This window comes from Capra hircus, chromosome 9, assembly GCF_001704415.2.
Source record: "Capra hircus breed San Clemente chromosome 9, ASM170441v1, whole genome shotgun sequence".
Taxonomy (NCBI): Eukaryota; Metazoa; Chordata; class Mammalia; order Artiodactyla; family Bovidae; genus Capra; species Capra hircus.
Window position 1 is genome coordinate 80,971,194 of NC_030816.1, and position 12,008 is coordinate 80,983,201.

The 12,008-nt window shown below is 38.0% G+C and overlaps 1 protein-coding gene across 6 annotated transcripts in view; it reads left to right on the forward strand.

Moving 5' to 3' along the window:
* ARID1B (AT-rich interaction domain 1B) overlaps nucleotides 1–12,008 on the forward strand; it is a 425,587-nt gene that overhangs the window by 247,982 nt on the left and 165,597 nt on the right. For 3 of the 6 annotated variants that reach the window (XM_018053399.1, XM_018053402.1, XM_018053401.1), the window contains exon 5: nucleotides 4,649–4,690. The exons of the other annotated variants lie outside the window; for them this stretch is intronic. In XM_018053399.1, coding sequence (XP_017908888.1) covers nucleotides 4,649–4,690 — 42 coding nt within the window. The remainder of the gene's footprint in view (nucleotides 1–4,648; nucleotides 4,691–12,008) is intronic. 6 annotated transcript variants of the gene reach the window in all.

The window sequence follows — 12,008 nt, forward strand, 5'->3', positions numbered from 1 at the left end:
TGCTTTAGAGGTGTAGAAAGGACTTTGAAAGTGATTAAGAAAGGGTAAGGTACAACCACTGCTACTTCCAAATTCATGAATTCACATTTTCCCTATTTTCTTAATAGAATGATTGGAAATTAAAGTGTTTTATTTTAATTTTGGCAGAGGGAGGCCTTGTTAGAGTAATTGGTAGAGAGAAAAGCCAATTGAAGGCTTTTTGCTTGATTAGAATGAAGGAACTATGAAGGGTATAGCTGCTTCTGAACTTTGCAGATTCAATTTCCACAGTGATTTTAGGAATTCTCTACAAATGGAATCCTTTTAGGCACTTATGTTATAAAGTGTTGATTGTAGCATCATCTGAAAGAAGCATAGTTTAATGGAAAGGGCCTCATCCTGTACTTAGGAAGTCTCTGCTTTGTTAGCCCACACGTGCGTGCTCAGTCGCTTCAGTCGTGTCCAACTCTTTTGTGATCCAATGGACTGTAGCCCGCCAGGCTCGTCTGTCCATGGGATTCTCTAGGGAAGAATACTGGAGTGGGTTGCCATTTCCTTCTTCAGGGCATCTTCCAGACCCAGGGATGGAACCCGCGTCTTGTACATCTCCTGCATTGGCAGGCAGGTTCTTTACCACTAGAGCCACCTAGGATGCCCACACAGATCCCTTCATACCTTATACCTCAAGACCCCTTGACAAGTTCTCTCTCCTAGTGTTGTCACGTATGCTTCTCATTACAGTATTGAGTTATCTTTGCATTTGTTACAGCATCTGTGGGGAAAAGGAGAACATTGGGTATCCATCCTAATTTTAATTTAGATAAACCTGTGACCTTTTTTCTTGATGATTTCATAAGACTGCCAGTTTTCAATAACCTCAGATATGCAGATGACACCACCCTTATGGCAGAAAGTGAAGAGGAACTAAAAAGCCTCTTGATGAAAGTGAAAGAGGAAAGCGAAAAAGTTAGCTTAAAGCTCAACATTCAGAAAACGAAGATCATGGTATCCGGTCCCATCATTTCATGGGAAATAGATGTGGAAACAGTGTTAGACTTTATTTTTTTGGGCTCCAAAATCAATGCAGATGGTGACTGCACCCATGAAATTAAAAGACACTTACTCCTTGGAAGAAAAGTTATGACCAACCTAGATAGTATATTCAAAAGCAGAGACATTACTTTGCTGACTAAGGTCCGTCTAGTCAAGGATATGGTTTTTCCTGTGGTCATGTATGGATGTGAGAGTTGGGACTGTGAAGAAGGCTGAGCGCCAAAGAATTGATGCTTTTGAACTGTGGTGTTGGAGAAGACTCTTGGAGAGTCCGTTGGATTGCAAGGAGATCCGACCAGTCCATTCTGAAGGAGATCAGCCCTGGGATTTCTTTGGAAGGAATGATGCTAAAGCTGAAGCTCCAGTACTTTGGCCACCTCATGCGAAGAGCTGACTCATTGGAAAAGACTCTGATGCTGGGAAGGATTGAGGGCAGGAGGAGAAGGGGACGACCCAGGAAGAGATGGCTGGATGGCATCACGGACTGGATGAACGTGAGTCTGAGTGAACGCCACAAGATGGTGATGGATAGGGAGGCCTGGCGTGCTGCGATTCATGGAGTCGCAAAGAGTCGGACACGACTGAGCGAAAGTCACTCAGTCGTGTCCGACTCTTTGCGACCCCATGGACTATACGATCCATGGAATTCTCCAGGTCAGAATACTGGAGTGGGTAACCTTTCACTTCTCCAGGGGAACCTTCCCAATCCAGGAATCGAACCCAGGTCTCCCACATTGCAGGTGGATTCTGAACCAGCTGAGCCACAAGAGAAGTCTCCCTAAACTGAAGATTAAAAAGAAGAATGACACCATGAGTGATCTCGTCTAGTCATTTCTGAATTTGAATTTATTTTTAAAGTGAATATTTAAATAGGTTGCATCCAGGTGATAATATCTTACTGAAACTCGCTTTTTATCTCATACAGTAGTGAGTACATGCCTAACATGCAGTAAATATCCAGAAAGTCTATGTTAATGAGTAAGGTAAATGCAGACAGTCAGCACTCTATCCTCCCACTACATTCTTAAATCTTTACACTGAGAATGTACTGATTTTTTCAGTTGTACATTCTTATTTTAACTTAAAATTGAGACTACTTTATAGCCAATATAAATTTGCTGCTGATGGTTGTATAACAACTCCCATCATACAAGCACAAATCTACTTCTGACTTTTTATAGGAATTATAGGTGTTAGGCTTGTGCAGTAGAAAATACTTACCTTATTTTTGTTTTTACAAGATTGAAATTTATTATAAAAGAACCAGAAAGTTTAGCTGATTTCTGTTGAGAGTGAAATTTAATTACTACCACCTGAAAATCATGTGTGAAGGCTGAAATACTCCCTTACTCCCACTAGAGGGGGATTCCTTCCAACTTAGGTAAAAAATACTCTTAGAAATAGCATGAAAACCTTTGGTTCATTATTATTAAATTAAATCTATTTAAATTTAATCTTTCTTTTTTATTAAATTAAAGTTAATCTCGTGTTTTAAAAATCAGCTGTTTTTTTATAGATATTACAATTGAAATCTTATAGAAACATAATATAAAGGATACTGAACTAAAGTGCATATGTATTTAAACCATAGTGCTTTTGAACAAACCATAAATTTTTAAAATTTGGTTTAATTAAACTAGTTCACACTTTGGAATTTCAGAACATCATGTTGAGGCCTCCTGACTAGGGTGGAGGATGAGGCTGACTTTTGAGACCCACTCCCTTACTCCAATCCCCAAGGTCTGTCTTTGCCTCTATCTACTGACAAAGCTTCTTGGAGAGTTCCTGAATTTCTACTTGAAAGCTTTGGTTTGCTGTCATCTCAGGTTGTCAGATATATTAAAGCCATATCTTTATACAAATTTCTGTTTGCTATTGAATTTTCTTTCTTAAGTAAATGCAGAACTCACTCTAGATATGGTTTTTGCAGATTTAAACATATAATATGTTTTTTTTTAAATTCTATTCGTATCAAATCAAGAGTGAATGTACCTAACACTGAGGTATTCAGATATGAAGTATATATATAATTCAAGAGTAAATGTCATGTTATGTAGCTAAGTAGCTAAGACTTGGTAAATTTGTTGCTTGTGCTTTCCTTTAACTAAAGTCTTCAAATGTTGATTAGAAGCTTTAATGTAAAAATATTTAGCCTTAGTAACCTAGTGAAAGGCCCAACTTAGGAAATTGAAACATATGTAAATTGCAGATAACTGAAACCACCACCCCCCTTTTTTTTCTTAAAGTCTAAAATAAGATCTAGTCTCTGACAGTCATCTTTGGAAAGTTAAGTGTAAACAAACATGCTGTCAGTGACTCTTTTAATGATTTCATGCTGTACTTATCCAACATTCAGTCTTTATCCTAAAATCACATTTGGTATCAGCAACATACTTTTTTCATCGAAATTAGGCTGTTCGTCTTCTCAGTGCCAGTCATGCATTTCTCCTGCTTTGCGCCCCAGCCTCTGTCAGACACCGGGTTGTGGTGAGCCTCACATTCAGTGAACCAAGTGGAGGGAGCAGTTTGTTTCTTCATTTCTTTTTTTGACCCCTTTACTTTCATACTGGATGACAGTCTTTGAAATGATCTTATATTTCCTCCTCCTAGCTAATTTTTTTTTTAATTGCAAAATACATTGGATGGCCTGTATGTCTTCTACTTAAGTGCCTACTACAAATGCCTAATTTTAAGATGTTCAAAACTAACCGTGGCTGATTTGTGTTGATGTATGGCAGAAACCAGCACAATATTGTAAAGCAATTATTCTCCAGTTAAAAATAAATAAAATAATAAACAGTGAAGTCAAACTAGTTTGATATTATTGCCCCTCCCCCACTGTCTTCCCCGGACACTTAAGAAAATATTCTTTGTTCTATTGCTTTCTTTTCTTGCCCTTTTCCACCATATACTGGCACTTTGTAATCATCAAATGCTTTATACACCAGACTGAATAATTATGTTTAAAAAACTGTAATTATCAATACACATCTTATTTTAGACGCAGCTCTTAAAATTCATGTTAATGAGCTCTGTCTTCTAGTGTGTGAGACTGATAGGCAGTTTTGAAGTTTTGCCATCATTTCACAACTTGTTGCTTAGACTCTGCCTGCCTTTTCCTGAGTGTTGCTTTCAGGAACTCTCGCTCTGCAGCATTCCCGAGATTCAGGACTACCCACTCTGATGTGAGCGAGACAAGAAATGACTAGCAGCTTCAAAGCATGGTGCTTTGAATTGCTTTACAGAGCATAACTTTCCCATCACTGTCTGTGAAAGATCAAAAAGTATATGCAACATCTCATGATTTAAATAAGAAGGACGATTTCTCCTACCTCCGAGATCATTTTGAGGAACTTATAGCACCACTTCAACATGATGCCAAATATATTGATAGGTGCTCAGCCTGTTGTAAAACTGGAACCCAGGGCAGTGACCTGGATTTATACCCTACTCTTGAAGAGACTCACAGATCTCGCTCTCTTGACATATGATGTAAATCAAATGCCAGCTTTCTCAAAACTCTTAGTTCCAGGCCATGCCTGTGCTCTGGTGTCTGTGGCTAGACTCAAAGAAGGTGTCTGATAGTGCCTAAATTATTTTTTCCTTATGATTTCAGGTTGAAGTCTTGACCTCGGAGGATACTGCCTTTGGACTCAAGGTGTGTAGTCTGATATAGCTTATTGTATAGGTTTCATCAGCTCCCCTAAGGGATTGGAAGGCTCAACAGAGAGGACTTCTTTTTTTTAATCAAATGGGGAGGTCCTAAAATCTTCCCGAAATTTAAGATTTCTTTTTTATTGGGATTAAGATTAGATTATGGCAGTGTCTCCTTTTTCTTTTTTCTTTGATGTAGAGAATATGAGAAGTAGTACAGGGAGCTTAAGGTTTTATTTAGTAGCAACTGACTTAAATTTGAATTAGCCCTGGAATAGAATTTACTGAAATTCCCTCAAGTTGGGAGGCTGTGAAATTCAACCACAGAATGCTGTTTTTGGTTCATAACTAACTCTAGCTTCATTCATTCATTTATTCATTATCCCTAGTATTTATTGAGCCCTTATGTTCCAGTCATAACTAAATTAAATCTCAGCTCCTGCCCTTGAGTTGCTCATAGTCACTTCATAGGTTTTGACCTGTAAACAGATAAATTATCCTGTGGGCGATCATCCCCATGGTAGAATTATACCAGGGATTGTGGGAGTCTGGTGAGCTGAGCAGGAAGGCATTCTGGGAGGTTTATCTCTGGACAGAGCTTGAGGGCTTGGATTTTTAGGCAACAGAGGACGGGAAAAAGGAGAGCTGTTTTCAGGTCAGAGGAGGACTTGTGGAAAAAAATCAGAGGGAACTAAAATTAGTTAAGTTCCGCCCCTGTGACAAAATCTAAGGTTGAAATTTTGAATTTTATCCTATAGAAAATGCAAAGCTATTGAAAAATTTAAAGTCAAGAAGGGGTTAGATTTGCAACTTAGATGATTTTGGCCACTTTGCGGAGGATGGATTTGCCAGAGACCAGTGAAGGGCAGTTGACTGAGTCAAGTGAAAGATGATGTGGGCCTGACCCGCCACGGTGGAAGAGGAGAAAGATCCTGAAGCAGGAAGCCTGTGGGACGTGATGATCACAGATGTGAAGGATAAGGAAGGCAGAAGAGCTGAGGGTGAGATAAGGAATAGATTGGCTGCACCTAAATACAGAGGATGAAGGGAGAAGTCACAGAGTTTTATAATTACAGTCTTCCAGACCTGTAGCTTTTTATTAGATTTACTTACCTTTTGTTCATCAGTTCACTTCAGTTCAGTTCAGTCGCTCAGTCGTGTCCGACTCTTTGCAACCCCATGAATTGCAGCACGCCAGGCCTCCCTGTCCACCATCTCCTGGAGTTCACTCAGACTCACGTCCATCGAGTCCATGATGCCATCCAGCCATCTCATCCTCTGTCATCCCCTTCTCCTCCTGCCCCCAATCTTCCCAGCATCTAAGTCTTTTCCAATGAGTCAGCTCTTCGCATGAGGTGGTCAAAGTACTGGAGCTTCAGCTTTAGCATCATTCCTTCCAAAGAAATCCCAGGGCTGATCTCCTTCAGAATGGACTGGTTGGATCTCCTTGCAGTCCAAGGGACCCTCAAGAGTCTTCTCCAACACCACAGTTCAAAAGCATCAATTCTTTGGCGCTCAGCCTTCTTCACAGTCCAACTCTCACATCCATACATGACCACAGGAAAAACCATATCCTTGACTAGACGGACCTTAGTCAGCAAAGTAATGTCTCTGCTTTTGAATATACTATCTAGGTTGGTCATAATTTTTCTTCCAAGGAGTAAGTGTCTTTTAATTTCATGGCTGCAGTCACCATCTGCATTGATTTTGGAGCCCCAAAAAATAAAGTCTGACACTGTTTCCCCATCTATTTCCCATGAAATGAAGGGACCGGATACCATGATCTTCGTTTTCTGAATGTTGAGCTTTAACCCAACTTTTTCACTCTCCTCTTTCACTTTCATCAAGAGGCTTTTTAGTTCCTCTTCACTTTCTGCCATAAGGGTGGTGTCATCTGCATTTCTGAGGTTATTGATATTTCTCCTGACAATCTTGATTCCAGCTTGTGTTTCTTCCAGTCCAGTGTTTCTCATGATGTACTCTGCATATAAGTTAAATAAGCAGGGTGACAATATACAGCCTTGACATACTCCTTTTCCTATTTGGAACCAGTCTGTTGTTCCATGTCCAGTTCTAACTGTTGCTTCCTGACCTGCATACAGATTTCTCAAGAGGCAGGTCAGATGGTCTGGTATTCTCATCTCTTTAAGAATTTTCCACAGTTTATTGTGATCCACACAGTCAAAGGCTTTGGCATAGTCAGTAAAGCAGAAATAGATGTTTTTCTGGAACTCTCTTGCTTTTTCCATGATCCAGCGGATGTTGGCAATTTGATCTCTGGTTCCTCTGCCTTTTGTAAAACCAGCTTGAACATCAAGGGAGTTCACGGTTCATGTATTGCTAAAGTCTGGCTTGGAGAATTTTGACAGAATGTGGTCTACTGGAGAAGGGAATGGCAAGCCACTTCACTAGTCTTGCCTTGAGAACCCCATGAACAGTATGAAAAGGCAAAATGATAGGATACCAAAAGAGGAACTCCCCAGGTCATTAGGTGCCCTATGTGCTACTGGAGATCAGTGGAGAAATAACTCCAGAAAGAATGAAGGGATGGAGCCAAAGCAAAAACAATACCCAGTTGTGGATGTGACTGGTGATAGAAGCAAGATCCGATGCTGTAAAGAGCAATATTGCATAGGAACCTGGAATGTCAGGTCCATGAATCAAGGCAAATTGAAAGTGGTCAAACAAGAGATGGCAAGGGTGAACGTCGACATTCTAGGAATCAGCGAACTAAAATGGACTGAAATGGGTGAATTTAACTCAGATGACCATTATATCTACTACTGTGGGCAGGAATCCCTCAGACGAAATGGAGTAGCTATCATGTTTAACAAAAAAGTCCGAAATGCAGTACTTGGATGCAATCTCAAAAACGACAGAATGATCTCTGTTCCTCTCCAAGGCAAACCATTCAATATCACAGTTATCCAAGTCTATGCCCCAACCAGTAACTCTGAAGAAACTGAAGTTGAACGGTTTTATGAAGACCTACAAGATGTTTTAGAACTAACACCCAAAGAAGATGTCCTTCTTATTATAGGGGACTGGAATGCAAAAGTAGGAAGTCAAGAAACACCTGGAGTAACAGGCAAATTTGGCCTTGGAATGCAGAATGAAGCAGGGCAAAGACTAATAGAGTTTTGCCAAGAAAATGCACTGGTCATAGCAAACACCCTTAGTACATAGTTGCTAGTAATTCTTAAACCAGGTAACTAAGCTAGTGAGGACTTTTTACTAAGGGAGCCAGACTTTACTTTCATATAGAAGGACCGCATACTTGCCATCAATTACTTTGAAAGTCAAAGTTTCAGAGGATAGTTGATGACAATTTAAGAGCACAAGTTTTGAGAATTCTTACTTGACCCTTGCTTTCCCTTCTAGATGCTTGACATTTTGTTAGTACAGTTGCATAGTTGTACAGGTTGTATAAGTTAAGCTGCAAGTACAGGTGGATGACATTGTAATACTACCAAAATCACAACTGTTTACAGGGTTTTAAGCTTAGCACAAGGTATTACATTATGAATAAATACAATCTAAAAGTAAAAGACATTAACACTTTATAAATATTTAGTAAAGTAACAAGTTTTGTATCCTTAAAATGCTTTTTATGCCTCTATATCTGAAACTACTAAAAGAAAATTTTAACTATAAATAGAGCCTATTCGGTATGATTTGCAGTATTTAACATATGGCCATCTTCTGAATTTTTCATTGTTTTTGCTTAATAACCAGCATGCATGCAGAATATTCATTGCATGTTTAATAAGCATGTAGGGTCAGTTCCTGTGGACTCATCTCCATAATCCCTCGTACTTACTGAGTGTGCAGCAGGCTTGTGGAAGATGATTACACCAGCTACTCCCATGGCCTACCCTACTGCGTAATGACTTTGCATTTGTTCTGTAGCTAAACTAGCAGTTTGCTTTTGTAGCCTTCAATCCATTTGTAGGAACACAATTTGAAAGTTTTTTCCAGTAATTGAATGATTTTTAAAGAATTGAATTCTTTTCACTTTTGCGTATCTACTCCAAAGTGTTTAAACACAGAACTAAAAATGACAGATCTGAACATTTTTATTGTTTCATTATCTGTAAGTCAGCAAATATATTTTTATCTTGTTTCTTAAAAGATCTAGGTATTCAGTATTGATCACTTATTTGCAGTTGACCTTTTTTCCTATCTTTACACTGGGAAAAATAACTCAAGTATCTGACTTACTAGTAACATGTTAATGGCATCGTCTTGGTGGATGAGTAGACCTCAGGAGTGTCTGTCTGTCCCATATATGTCACTGATTCATTTAGTGATCTTTAACATGGCATTCATTTCTTTATCTTTTTATGGCCCCTATCTAATTACTTGCTGCTTATTTGCTTCTCTTTCTCTCAAGTCAAACTAAAATCTAAAACTTAATACTTAATATCTACAAACATGAATTTGTCAGTCTCACTAGAAATTGACTTAAGCATCTTGGGAGCCAAACAACCTATTTCCACTTATGAATGTAGGGAGACTGTAACCCCGGGAAACAGTTTTGCAGTCATTCAAAACTATCTGCCTGTTGTGGCTCTTTTAAGATGAATTTTTTTAAAGTTAATCTAATGGGAAATGTCTATGCTTCACAATTCTTAATTTGACACAAATCCTGATTCAGTGTTTTGTTAGGCTTATCTCGGTCACTGGTAACTTAGAATTTGAATTGGTTACTGTTGCACAGTATATTAAACACTTCAGCTATTCCTAGTAGTTCTGATTGTTTTTTCTCTGAATTTGGTAACTGATTTCCTTGAGGTTGTTTCTAGGTCTAGTGAGATGCTTAGTTAATTTAAAAGTATGTGTACTTGACAAACAAGAATTTCAGTAAACAGAAGAAATGATTCAGAATTTAAAAGTGAGCAGAGATATGTGGAAAGGAAATTTCTACAAACTGTAAACTGCTGATTTTGACTTTAACTCTGGTTAAGACTTGAATATATTAAAAAGTTTTTAATTCTATAGAATAATAAATCAGGAATCTGAGGGACAGTTAACATTGATTGGTTCTTTTTACAAGATAAGTATGCCTTCTTTTTCATTAATATACTAAGTAAAGCTGGTAGTGATATGAGATGCCTAGTCTAGTGCCTAGTGAAAGCGCTCAGTTCTGTCCGACTCTGCGACCCCATGGACTGTAGCCTACCAGGCTCCTCAGTCCATGGAATTTTCCAGGCAAGAGTACTAGAGTGGGTTGCCATTTGCTTCTCCAGAGGATCCTCCCAACACAGGGATTGAACCAAGGTCTCCCGCATTGCAGGCAGACACTTTACCATCTGAGCCACTAGGGAGATGAGAAATCAGCTGCTGCTGCTAAGTTGCTTTAGTCGTGTCCAACTCTGTGCGAGCCCATAGATGGCAGCCTACCAGGCTCCCCCGTCCCTGGGATTCTCCAGGCAAGAACACTGGAGTGGGGTGCCATTGCCTTCTCCGATAAATCAGCTAAGCAAATATATATAAAATTGTTAAACATAGAAAAAGGCTAAAAATTTCACTTTGTTGCTTATGGGTTCTGCAAAGAAATTTGTAGTAGAGAAGTTAAAAAGAAGAATGAGTGAAATATCTTTGGGTCATTGAAAAAGAAAAATATAACTTTTCCATAAATTTCTTGAGTGATCTTATAGAAATCTAAATAAATCTAAACTTAAACATTTCATGACCATAAATCTTTTACCTTCTCATTTGTTGTAGATTGCTATTAATAAGAATTATAAAGAAGCAAGATTTTTATATTTAATATTATTCACCTTTTTATTCTCTTGGCTGGCAATAATTTTTGTTTTCTTTCTAAAAATATTTTCATTTGTTTATTTGGCTGCGCCGCATCTTAGTTGCAGCATGCAGGATCTTCTATATTCCTTGGGGCTTGCAGGATGTTTTAGGTGTTGCATGCAAGCACTTGACACTATTTTTTAGTATTTATTTTAGGCACCTAAAATTTATTGTGTTAATAGTAAGTTTGTTACTCTTATATGTTTCTTTTTATCCACATCTTGGTTGATTATGTATCTTAGGAAAACATGACATCAAAGTTGAAAGGAGTCTTGTAACCTCCAACTAACAAAGCCTCAGGTGTACTGAGTCCTTAAACTCCCTCTGAGCCTAACCTCATGCCTCACCTTCCCCTCAAACGCTTTTCCATCCTTTCCTTCTAGACTCAGGTTATATACCTACCCTTCCTCTACCATGACTCCTTCCCTGGGTATCACAGACTTCTGAGCTCTCATCCTCTGAGCTTATACAATACTTACTGCCTTTGCAACTTATTTGGAATTTCTTTTCTGCCAACTTGGTTTTCTTTTTTTGTTTTTTCTTTTGTGTGTGGGAGACAGCATGGTCTGACCTGGCCCAGCTCCATTATGTGGCCTTTTGACCCAGCAAGATTTTGTTCACCCTTTTCTATCCATGTGACTTGCATTTGATTTGCAGTGAATAAGTGTTGCTGACTAGGTATCATTATATTGCTTGCTTAACAATCATGATGATTAAGAGCAAAAAAACCTGATATTATCATATTACTGTGCCTTTCCCCCCCTATTTTGTAATTTTTTTCACTGATTTTTCCATAATTTGGGTTAATATACTTGCTTGGCGTTTTATATTGAAACTATAGAGCTCAACTGAAGAAAAACACACTCTTTGTTAATGCCTGTTGAATGATTCTGGTTGACACTGATAACTTGTTGGTTCTAATTTATTTCACTATTAACTTAAATATTTTTAAGTTAGTAAAGATATTAATGAATTCATTGAATTCATTCTATCATTCTAATGCTTTTCATTTTAACAAATACCTGTGGAAGATACGTGTTATGTGCTGGGAATGCAGTAGTAAGAATAATAAATCCTTGCTTCCATGGACCTTACATTCTTGACACAACTTTTGGAATGATTTTATTCCAGGCCAGAAATTCCAGAATAGATGCAAATTTATATTCTCCTTTTGTATTTAGTGTTCTGCTACTCTGTGGTATAATTGCTTTAATTGAATCTGTTGTATTCTAGAAAATGTAATAGGATTCTAGTTTAACTTTAAAGCTTACAAATGATGAAGGCAATAGTCATCTGTAAACAAAATTTCCAAATAAAAGTGAAACTTATTTTGTCTTTTTAAAAATAAGTTACTTTTAATTATGGAAAATTGTCCATGTTGTGGAGGGTTATATTTGGCAGTGACTTCAGTTACTTTTGGACTTACTCCTTTATTTTGACATCTGATCATTACGAAAATCTCTCTATTTTCCTCCTTCATATAAAAGTAAAAGTTATGATGCAATTTGTATCTC